At 33.2% G+C, this 23,023-nt stretch overlaps 2 protein-coding genes and 1 non-coding gene across 4 annotated transcripts; all 3 read left to right on the top strand.

Annotated features, from left to right (window-relative positions):
• The first annotated feature begins 56 nt into the window (after positions 1 to 56).
• Positions 57 to 128, top strand: TRNAH-GUG (transfer RNA histidin (anticodon GUG)). Its single transcript has one exon. It is a non-coding gene; the product is annotated as a tRNA-His (tRNA).
• A 2,798-nt stretch (positions 129 to 2,926) lies between these two features.
• Bsg (immunoglobulin domain-containing protein Bsg) lies at positions 2,927 to 21,043 on the top strand. 2 transcript variants are annotated; one of them, XM_070636967.1, is made up of 7 exons: positions 2,927 to 3,416; positions 16,604 to 16,709; positions 17,313 to 17,473; positions 18,288 to 18,395; positions 18,507 to 18,837; positions 19,923 to 19,946; positions 20,005 to 21,043. In XM_070636967.1, exons 1-7 carry the CDS (start codon positions 3,347 to 3,349, stop codon positions 20,012 to 20,014), a joined length of 810 nt encoding a protein of 269 aa, XP_070493068.1. In that variant the 5' UTR covers positions 2,927 to 3,346; the 3' UTR covers positions 20,015 to 21,043. The 2 variants fall into 2 exon arrangements, with proteins under 2 accessions (XP_070493068.1, XP_070493067.1); XM_070636966.1 differs by having other exon boundaries at positions 2,929 to 3,416; positions 20,037 to 21,024.
• LOC139087973 (uncharacterized) lies at positions 12,654 to 13,769 on the top strand (the record flags this gene model as incomplete). Its single annotated transcript, XM_070636950.1, has 1 exon — positions 12,654 to 13,769. A coding segment is annotated over one exon (984 nt), but the record flags the coding sequence as incomplete, so codon positions are not given.
• Positions 21,044 to 23,023: the final 1,980 nt, after the last annotated feature.

Here is a 23,023-nt window from a genome sequence, read left to right as displayed (position 1 = left end):
TTAAAATAAAGCAAAAATTCAAAACGAATAACAACACAAATATCCATCAATGGTCAGCCGTGATCGTCTAGTGGTTAGGACCCTACGTTGTGGCCGTAGTAACCCAGGTTCGAATCCTGGTCACGGCAAGGATGTTTTTTTTGGATTTTTTGGTAGTTTTTGTGGTTTTAGTGAATTGGAAGTGAAATTTTGCAGAGATTTTTAGATCAAATTTGATTTATAGCTAGTCTTAGATGGAGTTTGAAGCTGAATCTGGAATTGAGTATCATTAGCAGATTGCCAATGCTGACTTATGCTTGGTATTATTTAAGTATTATTCGGTATGATTTTTCTCATTGCCGTACATCAATATGTGGCAAATTTCATGTTTGGCAGCAAAAATGACCCAAAATCAGCCATAACGTAGCAACCATGACACCTTTCTGTCTTATCACAAGGTAGAACATGGTCAGATGGAGCCGAAAAAGTCAAAAGAAACCTAAAAGAGCCGAAAGAAGTGGAAAGAGCCGAAAAGAACCGAAAGGACACGAAATGAGCCGAAAGGAACCAAAATGACGCGAAGGAAACCGAAATGAGCCAAAAGGAACCGAAAAGAGCCGAAAAGAACCGAAAGGGCGCGAAGAGAGCCGAAAAGAGCCGAATGTTATCGAAATGAACCGAAATGAACCGGAAAGTGCCGAAATGATCCGAACAGAACCGAAATAAGCCGAAATGAACCTTAAGGAACCTAAAGGAACCGAATATATCCTAACTGAGAGACCATCGTAATGCCCATTCTAACGACTCCATTGAGACTCGACTTTAAAGCTGCAATAATTTGAAAATATCTTACAAAAACTCACCAGAATCACCACTCAAAATTGATGAATCTTGATTAATTCCTTTACTACAGAATGCAAATTGACTCCAAATTCCAATATCCGTTTTGCAGTGTTCATTGTCATGGATTTGAAAGTTTGCATATTGAAGATCACTTGAGTAGCATTGGTCGTTAATTTCTAAATTATTAAAATCTTTTAAAATTGGTCACAATTTAAATTATTTAAATCTTCAACTTACTTCCCCATCCAACAGCAGTAAACACTTGTCCTGGTTTGTATGACTCGATTTCTGGTAGTTTAATTGTGCTTACAAATTTATTTAGATGCATACTGTCATGAAGTTCTGCTAATGCTATGTCAGGAAGGATTAAGGTTTTCAATCTCACAAAGTTTTTTACAATTCCAAATTGTTGATTTTTGGTTTGGGTTCTTGTTGATGAGCCCATTAAAATTACTATGTTGATTACAGGATTGTCTAAACTGGAATTATAGAATGAAATGATCATTTTTGGATGATACAAAATTTGAAATAAAGAAAATTGGTTGAATGTTTGATTTTGAATGAATTTTTATCAAATTTTAGAGCGATTTTGGTTGAACTTCAAATCTAGGTCGATTTCGAGCCCTGATGCAAACTTTGCTTTAAAAAAACATTAGCTTTTCAGACCATGAGGTCCATAGCTGAAACTTTGCTTTAGAGCATGCAACAATTTTTGAAAATTCATCTAAAATCAAGCAAAAATTGCGAAATGATTAAATTATACTGAATTTTGACCAAAATCTTCTAAAAATTCGTCAAAATTTCGGTAAATTCCATGATTCACATAAATATAAATGCAAGTGCATTATAAATGCACAAATAACCAAAATGACCACTCAAACTTCAATAAGTTCTAGCTTAATTACTCACTCAAAAACACAATGTTTGGCTGTTAAAATCCACTTAGGTGCCACTAAACTTCCAGAACAAATTCCAATTTTATCATTTGAAAATTTTATTATTAATTCAGCAACAAAAGGAAATTGACCAAATTTTGCTAAATATCCATTAGCAATTCTCCTCATAGAATTTTGACATATGTCTGATTTTTGATTAACAAAATGATGGAGGAATTCTGATATATTTTGAGGGTAACTAAGGTTGGATATTATGGATTCGTAAATTTGGTTTGAATTTGATTTAATCATTTTTGAACTTATTGATTTAATTATCATGAAAATAATTATAAAATTGATTTTTTTAGACATATTCTTGAGAACAATCTTGTTAAACTGAGAACTTGATTTAATTTTGTAAAAATTGATAATTTACAAAAATTCAGGAAATAAAACTGTAAAATCAAAATATGATGGTTTAATTATACCATATATTAAAATTCACGATATTACTCTACTCAAAACAAAGCAGCAAAAAAGCAACAGTAATGTAATAGCTAAGCTCTATTGCTGACTATCGCTTTTCAATTTCCGAATCCACGTACAATAAGACAACCATGTCTCAACCTAACCATCTAGCAGTGAAAGCCGTCAATCAAATATCCAAGCTACATAGTAAAAAAGAGTCAAACGAGGCTCTGGTTATTACCAGGGCATTGCCATAGTTCATCCGCTTTTATCCGGATGAAAGGTTGTATGGGCCGAATGAACAGTGTCGATACCTTATATAAAAACCTTATATTATAGAAACATACCTAATGGGGTAAATTTAAGGAAAGGGAACGGGGAAGGGATGAGGTAGGAGGGGAGTTGCGAAAATGAATTATTTTTTATTTCAAAAAGGGGATAGCAAGGCAAGGATTGAGTCAACTTCGATTTAAAAAAATTATCCTAAATACCTCCTTAAAATTGTGTTATTGTATCCATACTCTAAAGTTTCCAAACTTGAGCCGCTCATTCTAAACCCTTCAAATAGTTTCTGACTACTCCTCTGCATCATATCTAAGTATCACCATCCACAATCTCAATAAAAAATAAATAACAACAACAAATCCAAAGAAAATAAAAATAACGGTCAAAATAAATTCAAATTTCTCATCACATGAATCACATCCAAAAAACCTCACAAATGTCTTTAAAACTTTTTATTGATTCATTCTCAACCCTGCCTGACATTTGTGAAGAAAAAAAAGAGACGAGAAAGACAGCAAAAATAAAAAAAGTCGGAAAACTTTTTTCACAAAAAATTGCGTTAAATCTCAAAGATCGTTTTCAAATAATTGTTAGAATTTAAGATCGCAGCACGCATTGTCAAGGTGTCAATAATTTTTATTAAAAATTTAAATTAAAATTTAATTTTTTGTGGATTAAAAAAAAGTTTAAAAAATTGAGTCATTAAGTGCTTTACTGTGAAGTTTTTGTAGATTATAAGAGGTTAAAATAGTGAAAAAAATTAATTAAATAATTTAAAAAAAATTGCAAAAAGTGAATGACAGAATCAAGGCACAGCAGAAGGTGACAATAATCGTGTTGGAATTAAGGAACAAAAATTTAATAAAAAAAGGAGAAAAAAAAAGAAATTTTTCAAAATGGAGAAGAAAATTCAATATTCGCTCAATCTATTGTTGATGCTATTTATAGCCTTTACAGTTGTTTCAGGTAATGACTATTGCACCATATTTGCTAGTTTTTATTAATTTTTACAAATTTTTATTTCGCTTTTTTATTTATAATAAGTTTTTTAAACTAAAATTCATATTTACAAAAAAAATACTAAAAAAATTATTGAAAATTGAGGATTTTTTCACAATTTTTTAAAAGTTTTTCACAATTTTTAATATTTTTGTTACAATTTTTTAATAAATTTTATTAAAAAAAGTTTATAAAATTGTGAAAAAGATTAAAAAATTGAAAAATTTCCATTATTTTTTCACATTTTTTAAATTTTTTATAATTGTTATTAAAAAAGTAAAAAACAAATTAATAATTGTTAAAAAAAAGTTTAAAACTTGATAAAAATTTAACAATTTTTTGTAATTTTTATTAAAAAAATGTGAAAAAATATTTAAAAATTATAAAAAAACGTAAAAAAAATTGATGAGATTTGAGATTTTTTTTCCTGATTTTTCACAATTTTTCACAATTATTAAACATTTTTTTATAATATTTATTAAAAAATATTTAAAACTATTTGTGAAAAAAGTTAAAAAATTTGAGATTTTCTTCCAGATTTTTTATAATTTTTAAATTGTTTTAATTTTATTAAAAAAATGTGAAAGAAACTTTAAAAATTGTGAAAAAAAAGTTAAAAACTTATTAAAAATTAACAATTATTTTAAATTTTTTTATACAATTTTTTAAACATTTTTTAATAATCTTACTAAATTTAATTCAAAAATGATTTCAAAAATTGTGAAAAATTATTAAAAAGTTGAGATATTTTTCCTAATTTTTACCAATTTTTAACATTTTTTCACATTTTTTTATAAACTTGATCTAAAAAAGTTCAAAAATTGTGAAAAAATTTAAAAAAAAAATTAAAAAAATCTTTAAAATTTCTCCAATTTTCTTCCCTAATTTTTTCACATTTTTTTTCACAAACTTTAAAAAATGTGAAAACTATTTTTATTGTTATTGTTTTTAATTCTCGCGCACAACAAACACGAAATGATATTTTTGACATGTTTTGTGCTTTTTATGGACACACACTAAAAATACTTATTCTGAATTTAACTTTTTTGTTATTTTCCATGCTTTTGGTTTGAAATTTATTTTAACTGGACGGAATTCTTTTGTTTTGTTTTGTGGAATGTTTGAGAATATTTGGGAAGGTTAGGGTCATTAAGGTATAGAGCTGTACTTATGGGGTTTACTTTTGAGGATCCAAAATACACTTACTTACTTACTTACTTTGCGGGTCATACAGATCAATTATGATCCATGACATCCCATAGATATCACCTAAAGCCAGCTCTATCAGTGGCTACCGTTTGCCAATTGTCGATTCCAAAGCCAATACTTTCTCGATCGATATCACGGCCATCTGCTGTATTTTTGCCCGGACACTGCTGTACTTTGCTACCTTGCTGCAGTGTCCCGACATAGACTCAAAATGTCCCGATATTTTTCGAAAATCCTCTGGCCACCCTATCGATCGACAGCTTCTCCAGGCTCCATAAGCCAAAAGACACACGATATGAAAATATCGGTAAATGGTGTCTTCTAGATCAGCATGATTCTGGCTTAGATTCAAATTCATCTAAATTCAATTCTATGCTAGCGTCGAGCTGGGCTAAAATTACAATTTTCCAACTTTTTCATGACCGTCTGCCTTTCTGAGATTGTGTAATGAATGCGGGCTCGTCAGAGTACTGCAGTCAATCCTAGCAGACAAATAACATGCTCTCAAGAGCTTACTCATCTTCAATATATTTAATGGGAATGAACTTAACCATTTATGTCAGTTTAGTCTGTTCTGGAGAGCATGCTCTTAGTCAGTTAGGGTAATTGCCCTAGTATGCAACATAATTGGCAGGACTCTGAGAGTAAGGCTATGTATATCTTGAAAAATCCTAGTAAATTGAAGTATTTGTCCAAAAATGACAGTAGTTGACCTCACTAGATACGATTCTGGATCTTCTTGATAGGAATTTCACATTTTATGTAAGGCTGTTGAAGCGAAAAGGAGTGCGTTTGGGGTGCTGTTATGCCTCTTACTTACTTTGTTGGCAGCAAGGTATTGACACACGTTTCATCCGGAGTGAGTGAAGAGTGTCAATGACTTGGCTGGCAGTACATATCAAGTGTGATCCATGGCCTTCCTCAGTCGGCGACTGAAGCTGACTATATCGCTAGCTACCGCTTACTGTTATGCCTCAAACAATGAAAATCAATAAAATTGATTTTTTTCATGGATATTTTTTGCGGTCAATCCCAAAACAGTCAACTCATCACGATACATAACATTAGAACGTTCCCTTAACAAGTCTAAATAACTTTCCAATGAATCAATATTCAGCATCATACTTGGAATTGCCTTGAATGTGTCAGTATAATTTATACTATAGCAGCAACTATGAGCTAATAAATGCGATAATCATTGAGACAATGCTGATGAGTCAGCCTTTAAAATTGTGACGTCATTGAGACTAGTTTCTCTTTTTTTTTCAAGTAGACTTGGATGTGTTGCTGCAGACATTTTAGTTTAAATTCTGATAAATTGTTGTCTTTTCCTTACTAAAATCCAGCAATGCTGCATTACACAGTTACTTAATGCTGATAAGACTTTGATTAGACAACTGACTATAATGTGATAGATTTAGGGTTCATACAGTTTGTATTTTGATAATTTTACTTCATTTTTATCGCCAGCAAGGCTGTTGGTTGGAGACTTGAGGATGATAAGAGTCAGTCATTGTGTGCATTGTGTATGTAAGTGAATTACATGATTGTGAATGGGATTTGAAGTTATTGGGGTTAAATGTGATTGAATTGAGTTATGGGGACGTTCGTAAATGAGGTATATGACTGAGTCATGCTGGTTATAGTCATGCTGACTCGGGGTTGATGTAAATCTGGTCTGGAACTCAATTTTTTGACATTTTAAAAGCTGTTTTCTTTGAGGGATAGTCGCTGCGTTAACGGTAACATATGACACATTCTAATGACTCTCCCGAACAGTACAGCATGTCCACTAAGACACCAGTACGTTGCCATATTAACGACAAGACCCAAATTTGCCCTAAATTCCACCATGACGGCTAATTTTGACCCATTTTTGAGACTCAAAATCCAATTTTCCCCTATGTGCTTCTCAGACCTTTAAACAGACAATTAGCAACTTTGTGCTGCTCGGGTACGGAAGCAAAATAATAAATAATAAACAAAATTCCACAATGAATGTCAGTTTCTTTGTCCAAAAATGTGAGATTATTTGTAAACAGACTATTAGCCTAATTAACTTTGTAGCTCATCAATTTGATTATCATGTCTCTCTTTTTGTTGTGATTCATTGTATGAGTTGGGCATTTATTGCGGATTGTGATTTTTTTGAATGTCACTTCTTTCTTTACTTACTTCCTTTAATTTGTTGGCCCGACAGATCAGTTGTGATCCATAACAGCACTTCAAACATGCCCATCTGTCTCAAGAGCCTTACGTAAAATGTAAATTCATCCCAAAAAGATCCAGAACGCGTCTCTTTTAGATGGTTCCTAACGCTGGCTCTATCGCTGGCTCTATTGCTGGCTGTCTTTTGATAATTGACAATATCATGCTATACTGTCTTCCATATGTACAGCATCTTCCCTTAAGTAACAACATCCCACCCCCTCACCACTTATGTCATTGTTGGACAACCTTTTATTTTTTGAGGCATTCTTTGGTGATAAGTCTCGCACTATGGGCCCAAAATGGCAAAGGTTGTCAAAAATTCAGGTTATGTGTGGATGTTGTAGTGCCTGAGGAGGAGTGTACGGGAAAAAAAGAAATTTTGTCCAAAACTGCTGTGTGCCTGACTTATGGCCAAAAAACGATTTTTGGTACCTGCCATTATAAAAATTGTTGGCGTGCTTCAATGCATGGACCAATTTTTTCCAAACTTTTTTTATTTATTAGATATACATAGAACCTACAAAATAGCAATACATTTGCATAATTTAGGTTCCACTGTATATCCAAAAAAGTCAAAAATATGTCAAAAAATGCGATTTTTTTTACATTTCATGCTCTCATGTAGCTATAATGCACTATGGGACAAAAAATATATATGCATTTGATAGAACCTATTTATACATAAAAATCATACATAGATTGTAATTTAATTGGATGCACTACAAAAGCATAAAATAACTTTAAAGCCAAAAATTTTCGGTTTTTTGTGATTTTTTGACCTTTAACCCCATTTTTCCCTATAAATTAAGTTCGTGCTGTTTCAGGTGAACATTGATTATTATAGGACTAATATTGTACTATTATTATGTGAAAAAAAATTTCAATATGGGACCCCCCTAGCTCATTTTTGGGGGGTCCAAAGGTATGCCCCCCTCAAAAAATGGGGGTCTCTCAAAACTCAATGTTACTTTTCTTAACCGGATGTTTAACAAATAATTTAAAAACACTTTTAAACTACATTTAAACAAATTTTAAGTAGTTTCAAACTGTTCTAAACAATCGAAACTACTCATGTTAGCCAGTTCATAGATTTGTAAGTTTTTGAGTTTTAGACATATTTTCACGAGGTTTTTTGGACTCAAATGGCATTACATATATAAATTGTTTATTTTTTCATAAAGTACTAACAATATACTATCCAACAATATATAAAATGTCATACATAAGGTCAATTCAGCCACAAATTTTGAAAAATGTTCAAAATTTTATGTTTTTTTAAAATTCATCCTTCACATTTATGCTTATAAATGCTGTTAATCTTAAGTATATGAATGGAATTTGGTATTTTTGTAGACATTAGAGTAGTATTAAGGTAATAAAAAGAAAATCAAAGTTTTAAAATAGCTTAATTTAAGAAAGGACAAAGTCCAATTTACCATATTTTGACTGTCTTTACTCAGTGCAGGGATCATCCAAATTTTATTTTTTAAAATATTTCCTATAGATATATACTAGAACTAACAGAAAATATTCGCAAAAGTAATTTTTCGTTGCTAATTGTAAGAATCGAATAAACAAATTTATTCAAAAAGTTGCTATTTTTAGGGTTTTTCAATGGACAAATTTGTTCGATTTAATCTCGGAAAATTATTTTTTTGCCTATTTTCTATAAGTTCTAGTATATATCTATAGAAAATATTTTAAAAAATAAAATTTGGATGCTCTCTGCACTGAGTAAAGGAAGTCAAAATATGGTAAATTGGACTTTGTCCTTTCTTAAATTAAGCTATTTTAAAACTTTGATTTTCTTTTTATTACCTTAATACTACTCTAATGTCTACAAAAATACCAAATTCCATTCATATACTTAAGATTAACAGCATTTATAAGCATAAATGTGAAGGATGAATTTTAAAAAAACATAAAATTTTGAACATTTTTCAAAATTTTTGGCTGAATTGACCTTATGTATGACATTTTATATATTGTTGGATAGTATATTGTTAGTACTTTATGAAAAAATAAACAATTTATATATGTATTGCCATTTGAGTCCAAAAAACCTCGTGAAAATATGTCTAAAACTCAAAAACTTACAAATCTATGAACTGGCTAACATGAGTAGTTTCGATTGTTTAGAACAGTTTGAAACTACTTAAAATTTGTTTAAATGTAGTTTAAAAGTGTTTTTAAATTATTTGTTAAACATTCGGTTAAGAAAAGTAACATTGAGTTTTGAGAGACCCCATTTTGAGGGGGTATACCTTTGGACCCCCCAAAAATGAGCTAGGGGGGTCCCATATAGAAATTTTTTTTCACATAATAATAGTACAATATTAGTCCTATAATAATCAATGTTCACCTGAAACAGCACGAACTTAGTTTATAGGGAAAAATGGGGTTAAAGGTCAAAAAATCACAAAAAACCGAAAATTTTTGGCTTTAAAGTTATTTTATGCTTTTGTAGTGCATCCAATTAAATTACAATCTATGTATGATTATTATGTATAAATAGGTTCTATCAAATGCATATATATTTTTTGTCCCATAGTGCATTATAGCTACATGAGAGCATGAAATGTAAAAAAATCGCATTTTTTGACATATTTTTGACTTTTTTGGATATACAGTGGAACCTAAATTATGCAAATGTATTGCTATTTTGTAGGTTCTATGTATATCTAATAAATAAAAAAAGTTTGGAAAAAATTGGTCCATGCATTGAAGCACGCCAACAATTTTTATAATGGCAGGTACCAAAAATCGTTTTTTGGCCATAAGTCAGGCACACAGCAGTTTTGGACAAAATTTCTTTTTTTCCCGTACACTCCTCCTCAGGCACTACAACATCCACACATAACCTGAATTTTTGACAACCTTTGCCATTTTGGACCCATAGTGTCTCGCCTGAAACCAGAATTCGCAAGACTTTGGGAGTCCAGACTCTATTAAAGTCGACTTCACTTGTTTTTTTGGAGTCTGGACTAAAGTGGAGGCACCTCCACATTGGTGTCCTGTCAAAACTGACTGAAACCATCCGGAGCATATTGTTCATGGCATTTTCAAGAATTTCCACTAATGTGCCATGGCACAGAAGGTATTTGTCTGGATCTGGGTCTTGGACTCAGTCTCAATTTAGGTCTCGGTCTCGGTCTGGATCTGGGTATGAGTCTCGTCTTGGTCTCGGTCTGGATCAAGGCTTGAGTCTTGGTTTTGAATCTGGGTTTCGGTCTGGGTTTAGGTCTGAGTCTGGATCTGAATCTAAGATTTTGTCTGAATTTGGGCCAAGATCTGGGTCCGAGTATTGATCTCCGGCTGACTGTCTGAATATCGTTCTGGGTTTCGGTCTCAGTCTGGATCTGAGTATGAGTATTGTCTTGGTTTGAATCTGGATCTTTGTCTGGGTCTTAGTCTTGGTCTAGATCTGGGTCTCCGTCGGGATTTAGGTATGAGTCTGGATCTGAGTATGAGTCTTGGTCTGGATCTGGGTCTGGATGTGAGTGTGGATCTGGATTTAGATCTGGGTTTCTATCTGGGTCTAATTATCTGGATTAGTCTGGATCTTGATCTTGGAGTATCAATCTCTGTCTGACTGTCTGAGTATCAGTTTGGGTCCCAGTCTGGGTCACGGTTTGAGTATCGTTCTGGGTCTCATTCCCATCACTGCCTTACGTGATAAGTGAACAGCTGCCCATGATAATTTGACCATTTTGTTTATAATTTCTCAAATTCCAAAAAATTAACTTTTTTTTACTATAAATTAGCATAATTTGACACTCAACACCAAATTGTGCTGTAATTCAACCTTCCTAAATATTCTGAAATTCTATCCAATAAGACAAATAAATTCCACATCCAATTCTTTAAACTGAAAATTAGCAAGAAATTCACTGACGTCAATTCACACTTTTTTTGTTCCGCATATAAAAAAAAAATCCACAATCGGACATTCCGTAACACTCGTAAAATGATAGCAAGCAACCACAAATATCTCATTTTTTATGTCTGTCTTAGCTTCACTTACCGCACTGCTGATTATTTACAAAACATTTATTTACATGCTCATTATGTGACTATGACGAGTCATAAGACTTATCAGTTTACGATTTTCATTTTTTTTTCAACAGTTTTGGTGTATTTGTGTAGATAAAAATGGGGAATGTGGTGTAATAATGTGGATAAGATGGCATTTGTTAATGGAAGTGCTAATGACTATTGAGTTTAAGATTAGGACTTAGAAGCTAATACTGAGGTTATGAGTAAGGGTTACTCATGTAAGGAATTCTCGAGTAGTCTCGCATTCGGTCTCTGTAGAGATCTCGGTCAAGGTCTTAATTGGAGTCTGGGTCTTGATTTGGATGACTGTCGTTTCTGTCTCTATCAAATTTTTACGGTCTTAGCCTCTGTTTGGGTCCCCTTTCTGGGTCTCGATCTGAGTCTCCGTCTGGAACTCGGTCTCACTTTGTGATTCGATCTGGGTCTCTGTCTTAGTTCCAGTATTGTGCTGGATCTGAGTCTGTGTCTCGGTCGAAGTCTCGTACTGGGTCTGAGTCTTTTCTTGGATTCTATTAGATCTTTTTCTGAGTCTTGGTCTGAATCTCGGATTAAGTCTCGGTTTAGGTCTCTAACAAGGTCTGAGTCTCAGTCTGGGTCTCGGTCTAAGTCACGGCCAGGGTCTCGGACTCTTTCGGATCTCTTTCTGGGTCTCGGTCTGAGTCTCGTTGTGAGTCTAGATCATTGTCCAAATGCGGGTTTGGGTTTGGATCTCTGTTTGGGTATCTGTTTGGGACTCAGTCTAAATCTAGGTCTCGGACTCAGTTTAGTTCTAGGTTTGTAGCTCGGTCTGGATCTCGATTCCGTTTTCGGTCTAGTTCTTTATCTGAGTTTCAGTTTGGGTCTTATCTGGTTATCGGACTCAATCTGTTTCTGGGTCTCGGTCTAAGGCTCGATATGAGTCTAGTTCAAGGTCTCAGTATTGTCCTGGATCTTGGTCTGAGTCTCGGGTTAAGTCTCGAATTGGGTCTGGGTCTGGGTCTCGGACTCGATCTGTTTGTGGAACTCGGTCTGAGTCTCGGTCTAAGTCTTGTTCAGGGTCTCAATGTGAGTTTCGGCTTGGGTCTCTGTTTGGGTCTCAGTTTGGTTCTTGGTCTGTCTGGGTCCCAAGAATTAGACTAGACTTTGAGAAACCGCAGTCACAAAAATGGGATTGGTAATGTTGTTCAATTTGGAAAGTTTTTGTGACTCTTAACAGGATTGAAGGGTTTTTGGGGTTAATTCCTTCATCACTCTTTACAATTCCAATAATTTTCCAACAATTCTATTAAATGCACAAACTTTCTATCTAAAAGCACAAAGCCACACAAATTTAGTTTGCAAACATTTATTCCACAAAGCAAAAGAGCATCTCGTTCAGTTTATTGAATCACTTCATTATCATGACTCGTTTGACGTCATTTTTCAGTTAATTTTATAAAAATTATTTATGCAAATATTTTTCCACTGAATGACATTGGCTGTGCCTTAGTTAAAGGATATACAACAAAAAATATTGATGATAATTAAATTCAGTTATTTTTTGGGTTATTTTGGTTCTTATTTTGTTGCTGTTTAATTTGTACAGAATACTCAAAAATTGAGTGGGTCGATGACAGGACGTATAGGCACTAAATTACTTAATTTTTCACTTTTATTTACTGTATTTTATTATTAAAAAATATAATCAAATACCTTCCATAAATCCGGCATGGAAGTTCTTAATTCACCTTCATTAACCAACCTCCAACCCCCAACAATACCGCAGCCAAACTGGATAATCCCAACAATATTTACTCCGTTGTGTATGTCGGCGATACAAACGTGACAGTTGGTAAGCCATTTTGGATACAGTGCCTTGAGGAAGGTCCAATTGAGTGGCACAAAGACGATCAGCCAATCCAACAACTTCACTCAATACGTCACTCAAAAGATGATTACGGTTATGTCCAACAAGACGAATCAATTCCAAATAGTCGATATTTTAAGTCACGCATTAAAGTTAAGCATGCCTTAATGATGCACGCCGGAAAGTACAAATGTAGTTCAAAGCATGAAAAGTCTCATGTTCTGCATGTACATTATGATAATAGTGCAATTGTGGAACTAGACAATGATGATGGAAGCATAGAGGATGAATATGATGATGAAATAAGTCGACGTATAAGCTACGAACCGCCAATTATTGCCGATGATGCCTTAAAAAGTACAATGATGATGTATGTTGATGAGACATCGGAATCAAGTCGATTATATTCGTCAAATTTTGATCAATCTTATGAGCAATTCCGGGGTGATTCCATTGAAAAAGTATCGGATGAGTTTGTGGATGTAGAAGTGACGACGCAGGCCATGACAACAACAACAATTCCTACAACAACTCAAAGTCAACAGCATAAACACAAGTCCCATAAAATCCACACCCCACATGACCCCAAATCCCTATACAATGTACATGAAAATCCCCTTAATAACCCCCATGATCCCGTACATAACCTCAAAAATACCCATCAAGATTTAGTCCATAAGCCACAGTCGACAAAACATCAAAAACATGAGAATCATGCTCTTCCAACTCAACAAAGTCAAACGGCATCGATGCATGAGCCACAGTCGACTCTTTTGCTTACAACTGAACACACAACGACGACTATAAAGCAACATCGCGAAGGTTCGCATGATTTTATGTCCCCAAAAAAATTGTTGGAGATTTGTTTCTTTGAGGGTACTCTGTAGGGAATATTGGGATATAGGAGGTCTTAGGGGGATCTTAAGTAGGAAGGAGGGATTGTCGGTCACCGACACAATGGGGAATTCATGGGAAGAAAGCTCGTGGATTCTCACAGATTCATGAATGTCCATACATTCGTACAGGAACCAAATGGAGCAATATACATGCTCTAAGCTGCTCAAGTGGTCAGGTACAATTTTAGAGTTCAAATGCAAGGGTTGAGGTCAGTGCTTCTAAAAAGCTTCTTCAATCCCGAAAAATCCCGAGATCCCGAAAATTTCAATCCCGATCCCGAAAATTTATCGGGACCGGGATTTCGAGAAAGCATAGCCCTACAAAGCGGCGAGAGGAGCCAAGCCTTCGACTATGTCATGAAACAAATGACATTTCATCAAATTGGCACTATTTGACTTGTTATGCCACACTCCATAAAGTTTGAGAAGCACTGGGCTAGAGGATAGGGACATCAAATTGCTCTGAGCCAAATGGTCAATTCCAAGTGACACGTGACACGATAAATGTCAACAAAATGTGACATTGAGTCTGGATTTGGTGTCAAATTTATGTCGAATCTGTCTTTAATCCCTTCTGTCGACACAATTGTTCCATTTTTTCTAAGGTTCGTCCAAAATTGCTGGCCTGAGCATCTAAAATGTTAGAAATGCAGGCATGTGAATTGACCAAACCCTAATTGTTCCAAATGTGCTTTCCGGAAAGGTTAAATTGACTTAATGGACTTCTTTATTCAGCTTCAAGTTCTGAGTCTCAGGCACATGTCTTCCTAATTACAAAAGTGCCAAAAACAAGTCTAAATTGCCATATAAAATTCAACAATTTAGTGGACGCGGTTGAGTACCCTCTAAGAACTTTATCTTCTAGTCTTCCTACTTCTTTTAATTAGTTTAATTTTCACTTTAAAAATTTCACTTTTTTTTTAAATTTATTTTAATTTTTTTGCTATAATATAATTTCCATCATTATTTAATTATCAATTTATGCTCCTGTTTATAAATTTTAATTTAAGTTATTTAGTGCTAAAAATAGAAGAAATAAGAAATAAAAAAAATTGGCCATAGTTTAGGGATATAGAGTCATTGCTTATTTATTAGCATTTACTTTGATATCATAAATACATTAAACAGACGACAGATAAAGGCTCAAGTGGCTTGTCGGGAAATTGGAATAATTTTCACAATTTTTCAAATTTTCAAATTTTCAAATTTTCAATTAAAAATTGAAAAAATTGAAAAAATTGAAAAAATTGAAAAAATTGAAAAAATTGAAAAAATTGAAAAAATTGAAAAAATTGAAAAAATTGGAAAAACAGCAAAAACTACAGGAATTGCCAAAATTTCCACATTTTGTAATTTTCACAATTTCTGCAAGATTTGTCCACAGACATAGCTGTGAAAATTGTGGATTTTTTCTCAATTTTCCAGATGAGCTTTTGAGTCTTTAATTACAATAATTCTCATCAAAGACCAGAATTATCTTGATCTGAGGTTGGGAATTGATTGATATTCTGGTACAAAACTGATTTTGTCAGAACTGACTTTGTATGGCATGGGCTCTGGTTTTCAATCACAGAATGCCGAGATTGATTGCAGAATTAAATGCTATCCAGGGTTTTTAAACCCTATGTAAGACTGATTGGGATTTAATTTATGTCTGCGATCACCATAATGTGTATAATATGTATAAACCGTGTTAATTTCACCATCTAAATTGAAGCTACATAGTAAAGATTCGCTGTATTTTGCTGGGATAAACTGAATAAAATTGTGGGCAATCGTACTTTGTTAACTGCTGTGCTCCAGATGAAGTCGAGATACGCTTTATCAAAGCCTTAAGTCATGATTTTTATTGTCGCAATTTACAAAAAAAAATATTAACTTAATTTTGTTTAAAAAAATTCAACAAAATTCTTCAAATTTGTGATGGTGAAATACTTGTCCCCAAAAATAAATCATATCCATAAAAGGTGACGTGCTGATCAATCTCACATCGTTGATATTTTTTGACAATTTTTTTTGATCATTTTAATTAATCTCTTAATGATTTTGATCAGTTCTACATCCTTGCATTTCATTAAACATTCATAATTTCATGAAACACACACTTTTTGTTATATTTTTGCGAGTAGATTTTTATGTAGTTGTGCGATTTTATGTCTAATATTTGAAGCTAGAGTCAGATACTATTGGAAAAATTAGGAAAAATTGAAATTTAATTTTTAAAAATTTTGAAAATTTTCAAATTTTATTTAAAAAGTTGAGAATTTTTAAATTTTGAATTAAATTTGTTTAATAAAAAATTGAAGAAAAATTTCAATCTAAAAATTAAAAATTTAAAATCAAAAAAATAAATAAAATGTATTGTAATTTTTTAAAAATTTAAATTTAAAAAACAATTTAAAATTTTATGTAATTTTTTAAAAGTTTAAAATTAAAAGATTTTTGTAATTTTTTAAAAATTTGAAAATTAAACATTTTTTGAAAATTCAAAATTAAAAATTTTTTGTAATTTTTTGAAAATTCAAAAATTAAAAAATTGAAAATTCTTTTAATTTTTCAATTCAAAAATTTACTTATTTTTTAAATTTTTTAAATTTTAAATTTAAAATAATAAATATCACAAGAGTGTCTGACAATTAAAGCTTGATGTCGACTCGGATTTTGTATGTAAATGTCATCTCAACTTCATACAAAGCCCAAGTCGGTTCCAAGCTCCTGCTGCTCTATAGCTTAAGTTTCAAGTGTCCAAATTTTTAAATATAGATTTGCAATATTAATTTTTGTGTTTTTTTGAAATTGTGTGTCTTTTTTTAAATTTTTGTTGTGTCTAATTTAATTTAATTTTGTAGAAAATTAAATTTATTTTTTTTTAAATTTTAAAAATTCCCAAAAAAACCAAAAATTTAATTTTAAATGCAACAATTTTGACTAATTTTTTATTAAATTTAATGTTACAGGAGAACTTGAAGCAGTCTACGACAATGGCCAACAATACAAAATTATCGGTTTAACAAAGTCAATGCTTTTGGCATGCAAAACACCTGATCCAACAAAAATTGTTTGGTAAATATTTGGGGGGTAGTAATTTTGAGGGGTGCAGTGGGGGAGGGGGGTAGCTCAAAATTTTTTTTAAAAATTATACAAAAATATACAAAAATTTAAAAATAAAATAAACGTTACCAAATAAATGGATTGCTAATTCTAAGAGGGAGGAGGGGGCCCATGCCCATAATGTCCCCCTCCCCTTCTTGGCTACACCCCTGGCTACAAGGGGTAACTTTGTAAATTTAGTGAATTTAGAGATTTTTTGTTTGATAATTCCAACAAATTTTTAAATTTAATCTCAAAATAAGAGGAGTCAGGAGGTGTTGACCCTGCTATCACTATACACCCCTCCTAAGAATATCTCCGCTATACCCAGGGATGCAGTCACAATTAGGGCGCTGGGGTATTTTGAATAGATTTTGAAAATTAAGGGAAAATTGAAAGATTTTTAATGAAAATTCATAAAAATTTGAAGAGTTTTCTACAAAAATGAGTGGGGGAGGGGGTTTGACCCCCATCCCTCTTAGGTGCACCCCCTGCCTCACTTAATACACACTCAAATTATTATTATACCCTAATTTCTAATTTTTTTTTTCTATAAATTTCCAATAATGTCAACAGGAAAAGAGGAGAAGAAATCGTTACTGAAATTAAGGATTTAAACGGACATTTTACAATTAACGAAAAGGCCGGAACATTCTTAATTGAAAGATTTCGTGTTGAGGATGCTGGAAATTATTCATGTAATGTTAATGGCGAATCAAAGAACTTTATTGTTTCAGGTAAGTTGACAAGTTTGTCGAATTAGGACGAGTTGGCTAATTTATCAAGAATCTGAGGCTAGGATGACCTTACCGTGTGCTTGACATGTTGTCGGAGTGCCTGACATGATGTCGGAGTGCCTGACATGATGTCGGAGTGCCTGACATGGTGTCGAAGTGCCTGACATAGTGTTGAAGTGCCTGACATGGTGTCGGAGTGCCTGGCAAGGTGTCGGAGTGCCTAACATGGTGTCGAAGTGCCTGACATGGTGTCGGAGTGCCTGACATGTTGTTGGAGTGCCTGGCAAGGTGTCGGAGTGCCTGACATGTTGTTGGAGTGCCTGACATGGTGTCGGAGTGCCTGACATGGTGTTGAAGTGCCTGACATGGTGTCGGAGTGCCTGACATGTTGTTGGAGTGCCTGACATGATGTCGGAGTGCCTGACATGGTGTCGAAGTGCCTGACATGGTGTCGAAGTGCCTGACATGGTGTTGAAGTGCCTAACATGGTGTCGAAGTGCCTGACATGGTGTTGAAGTGCCTGACATGGTGTCGGAGTGCCTGACATGATGTTGGAGTGCCTGACATGGTGTTGGAGTGCCTGACATGGTGTCGGAGTGCCTGACATGATGTTGGAGTGCTTGACATGGTGTCGGAGTGCCTGACATTGTGTCGGAGTGCCTGGCAAGGTGTCGAAGTGCCTGACATGGTGTCAGAGTGCCTGACATGGTGTCGGAGTGCCTGATGCTGGATTCCAGATCGACTAACCGACATGTCCTATTCAAATTAGCCATTTTTGCATCAATTTTAACCAAAATTCTTCTTAATTTTACAGCTAAAGTTTTAACCAAAATTCCCGAAAATACCTATGTTGTTGAAGGCGATAAGCTTGAAATTCACTGTATTGTTAAAGGAGACAATGCTGAAATCACTTGGCACTACAGTAAGTATACCTAATTCCAGATCTTGAAGACCACAATTTAGCACAAGCCTAAATCATCTTCAAGTCCTTCAAAACAACAATCAAAATTTAAAAAGTTCATCTCATTTTTAGGCAACGGAACCGACAGTCTAATTGATCTCTTAGGCGACGATCGAATCAGGATTGATGATATTAAAGTCGGTAACACCGACCAGATTGAATCATCAAGATTAACAATTGATCATGTGCTTCTTAGTGATAAAGGAACTTATTATTGTAATGGAACTAATGCAGTTATGACTAATGCTGGTCTTGAGGCAACATCATCAGATGGTCTTGTTCGTATTAAAGGAAAATTGGCAGCATTATGGCCATTCCTTGGAATTTGTGCGGAAGTTTTCATCCTTTGTGCTATTATTCTTATTTATGAAAAGAGACGTAACAAAACTGATCTCGACGAAAGGTGAGTTGTGTTGAATAGACTGGACGGTGGACATGGGGGGTGATTAATCTGGTACGGGATGGTATGGTGTGGCTATATACCATGTCAGTATTGGAAAAATCGGACTACAGACCCAAATTGCATCGGTATAGTTCAGAACAGCTCGGTAGAGCTTATTACAGTTCCGAACAGCTCGGTTCAGTTTGGTACAGTTAGGAACAGCTCGGTACAGTTAGGAACAGCTCGGTACAGTTCGAAACAGCTCGGGACAGTTCGAAACAGCTCGGTATAGTTCGGATCAGTTGGGAACAGCTCGGTACAGTTGGGAACAGCTCAATACAGCTGGGAACAGCTCGGTACAGTTGGGAACAGCTCGGTACAGTTGGGAACAGCTCGGTACAGTTGGGAACAGCTCGGTACAGTTCGAAACAGCTCGGTATAGTTCGATTCAGTTGGGAACAGCTCGGTACAGTTGGGAACAGCTCGGTACAGTTGGGAACAGCTCGGTACAGTTGGGAACAGCTCGGTACAGTTCGAAACAGCTCGGTATAGTTCGATTCAGTTGGGAACAGCTCGGTACAGTTGGGAACAGCTCGGTACAGTTCGGAACAGCTTGGTACAGTTCCAAACAGTTGAGAACAGCTCGGTACAGTTGGGAACAGCTCGGTATAGTTGGGAACAGCTCGGTACAGTTGGGAACAGCTCGGTATAGTTGGGAACAGCTCGGTACAGTTGGGAACAGCTCGGTACAGTTCGGAACAGCTCGGTACAGTTCCAAACAGTTGGGAACAGCTTGGTTCAGTTAGGAACAGCTCGAAATAGCTCGGTACAGTTCGGAACAGTTGGAAACAGCTTGGAACAGCTCGGTTCAGTTTGGTAGAGTTGGGATCAGCTCGGTACAGTTGGGAACAGCTCGGTACAGTTCGGAACAGCTTGGTACCGTTCGGTAAAGTTTGGAACAGCTCGATACAGCTCGACACAGTTTGATAGTGCTCGGCATCAGGTTCACATGTGCATTCCACAAGACTCAAGGACACACGGACAAAACATTCCTAAATTTCTGAAAAAAAATGCTAATTTTTCCTCATTTCTTCTTCTCATTCCAGTGATACCGACCAAAGTCCCGATCAGTAAGTATATTAATTAAATTAAATTCAAAATTTACAAAAATTCACGAAAAAAAATTAGACTTAAATGATATTTTTAAATTGTCATTTTAGGAAGAATGATTACAACAAAGACTCGGATGTTCGTCAACGCAAGTAAATAAGTTGGAAGGATGAAGGAAGGTTGTTTAAGAAGACACAAGAACTTCTATTAATAGCGAGGATGTGGAACTGAATTTGGTGTTAAATTTGGTCAATTTTTGAGTATTTTTTGATGAAATTTTTGTCATTTTTTGTCAAATTTTGTCAATTTTTGGTCGATTTTAGTCAAATTTGACAAATTTTTGGTCGTTTTTTGATTAAATTCAATCAATTTTGTCAATTTTGGGTCAAATTTTGTCAATTTTTGATGAATTTTATAATTTTTTGATCAAAATTTGTCAATTTTTGGTCAAATTTATTCAATTTTAATCAAATTTTGGTCAAATTTAAACATTTTTCAGTTCCATACCATTGATTAATACGTGATTAAGTTAATTTTTGCGCCATTTGCACTAAAACCTATTGTAAGACAAGGTTTGGACATCTTTTGGGGTCTCCATGCTAATTTTTCATTAATTTTGATTAATTTTCATCTAAAAATTTGTGAAAAATGAAGCAAAACTGCCAAAAAATGTTCAAATTTTGCCATAATTTAAAGCAAATTTCTTCCTTGTTATTTTTGCAAGGGATGGTAACATTTTGATTCAACTTAGATAGGCCTGAAAGTTACTATACACAACTTCAACATTCAATAATAGCCAAAAATGTTAAAATTATTAAAAATTTCACAAAAAAAGACAAAAAATTGCAATAAAAATTAAAAATTTTGAATCAAAATGTGTCCAACCCTTGCAATTATTTTCCCTTTATTCTCATTCTAATTTAAGTGAGTCAAAAAAAGTTGTATTCTATATTCATATTTATAACTATTCAAAATCCCCTCCCCCATTATGACTATTTAATAAAACTTAAAAATAGTTAAAAATGCTAAAAATTTAGAAAAAAAAAGTTGAAAAAATTTTATTTTAACAAATTTTAAGAGGTTGAAAAAAAATTAAATATTTGAAGATTTAATTATTGAAATTAAAAGTTTGAAGAAAAGAACAAAATTAAAAATAAAATTTAAAATTTTTAAAAATTAAAAAAAATAATTAAAATTTTTAAAAATTTAAAAAAATATTAAATTTAATATTTAAAATTTTTTCAATTTAAAACAAAAATTGAAATTTAAAAAATGTTAAAAAATTTTAAAAATATGAATTTTAAAATTTTTCAAATTAAAAAAAATAATTTTTTTGAATTTTAAAAATTTTAAATTTAATATTTTTTATATTTTTTAACATTTTTGAAATTTTTTTTAAAAATTTTTTGAAATTTTTTTAAATTTTATTTTTTTTCTTAATTTTTTTAAAATATTTTTGATTGGAATTTTGACTTAAAAAACTCGCAAAAATCGATCAAATGATTAAAATATTTAAAAAAAATTGCCCGAATTGTTACCAAAACTTAAACTTAATTTAAGAAAATTGAGAAACAAAAAAACCTTAAAAAATATATTCGGGTGGTGCTAGTTCCACAAACTTATTTTATTTGTGTTTAATAATTTTAACATTTCAATAGTTGTTGATAATTTTTCATTTATTAAAAAATAAAATACATTATTTAGTTTGTTCACTGCTACTGTAAGAGTTAAGAAATAGCAAAAGTAATTCACTAATCAAAAAAATAATAATTATGAATGATAAAAAAAAACATGAATTAATAAAGAAAAATTTAAGAAACAGAGTATTAAATAGTGATTTTAACTTTATTTTCTAAGGGATACGATTAGTTTAAAGAAATATGTCCAGATCAAAAGGAAAATCCGAAACTCAAAGGATACGATCAGTTCAAAAAAACATGATTTGTTTTCAAAGACATGATCAGTTCAGGAGGACACGGTTAGTTTTCAGGGACACGATCAGTTTAAGAGGACACGGATAATTTTCAGGGACACGATCAGTTCAAAAGGACACGATTAGTTTTCAGGGACACGATCAGTTCAATAGGACACGATTAGTTTTCAGATACACGATCAGTTCATGAGGACACGGTCTGTTCATGAGGATATGGTCAGTTCAAGAAGACACTATAAGTTTTCAGGGACCGGATCAATTCAAAAGGACTCGATCAGTTCAATAGGACATGGTTAGTTTTCAGAGACACGATCAGTTCAAAAGGACACGATTAGTTTTCAGAGACTTATTCAGTTCGAAAGGACACGATCAGTTCAATAGGACACGGTTAGTTTTCAGTATTTAATTTTATTACCACCTGGATTGTATTTAGAGATGAGTTTAGGGGTCAAATAAATACTAATCATACCCTTCTACCCCACCTACATGTTAACAATTCATTCAACAGTCATTAAGTTTTATCAAATTCACTTCTATTATCACAAAAATTAGAATTCCGGACATGAAATAAAATTTAAAATAATTAACACAAAACTTACCATCTGAAATTCCAGACTGAAACTTATATCCAACATTTTTATTTTACACAGCTTCACGTGGCATCACATTACACCCCCATTACCCCTGATACCCCTCAATTTTTCGGCATCACATAGATTCCGTTCTTGTATCAGCAAAGGAATTGGGTGCTAATAATATAGATAAATGTGTCAAAAAATATATTTTACAGGCATGCACATGCACAGTTTTTATCAAATTTTACCCAAGTGTACAAAGAGAGTACGTTAAGAGCATGCTCAAATCGTCGCTGAGCACACTAATGTGAGCATGCTCTTTTAACGTACTCAAAGCACATTGTGAGCATGCTCTGGAATGTGATGTGACATGAGACATTTTTTGAGAAATGTCATGTGACATAAAGCTGGGGAGAGGAGTCCACTTCCTTAACACTATAAGAAAATATCACTTTTACCTGGATTCGAACCTGTGACCGATCTGTTGCTATCTGAGACCATCGCCTTAACCTTATTACTCTACCGCTGTATTTTACCTAATAATTTATGTATTTTACTTGTGTTTATGTATTTTAGTATGTATTTTAGT

This window comes from Chironomus tepperi, unplaced genomic scaffold (genome assembly GCF_022539635.2).
Source record: "Chironomus tepperi strain 1889 unplaced genomic scaffold, CSIRO-AGI_Ctep_v1 contig_158, whole genome shotgun sequence".
Classification (NCBI taxonomy): Eukaryota; Metazoa; Arthropoda; class Insecta; order Diptera; family Chironomidae; genus Chironomus; species Chironomus tepperi.
Note: the sequence above shows the minus strand (reverse complement) of the source record. Positions and strands in the feature narration are given on the sequence as shown.

Coding starts and splice junctions, on each gene's coding strand:
- Bsg (XM_070636966.1), top strand. CDS start 3,347: ATGGAGAAGAAAATTCAATATTCGCTCAATCTATTGTTGATGCTATTT. Junction 17,474..18,287: donor AAAGAACTTTATTGTTTCAG/GTAAGTTGACAA, acceptor TTAATTTTACAG/CTAAAGTTTTAACCAAAATT. Junction 19,947..20,036: donor ACCGACCAAAGTCCCGATCA/GTAAGTATATTA, acceptor TTGTCATTTTAG/GAAGAATGATTACAACAAAG.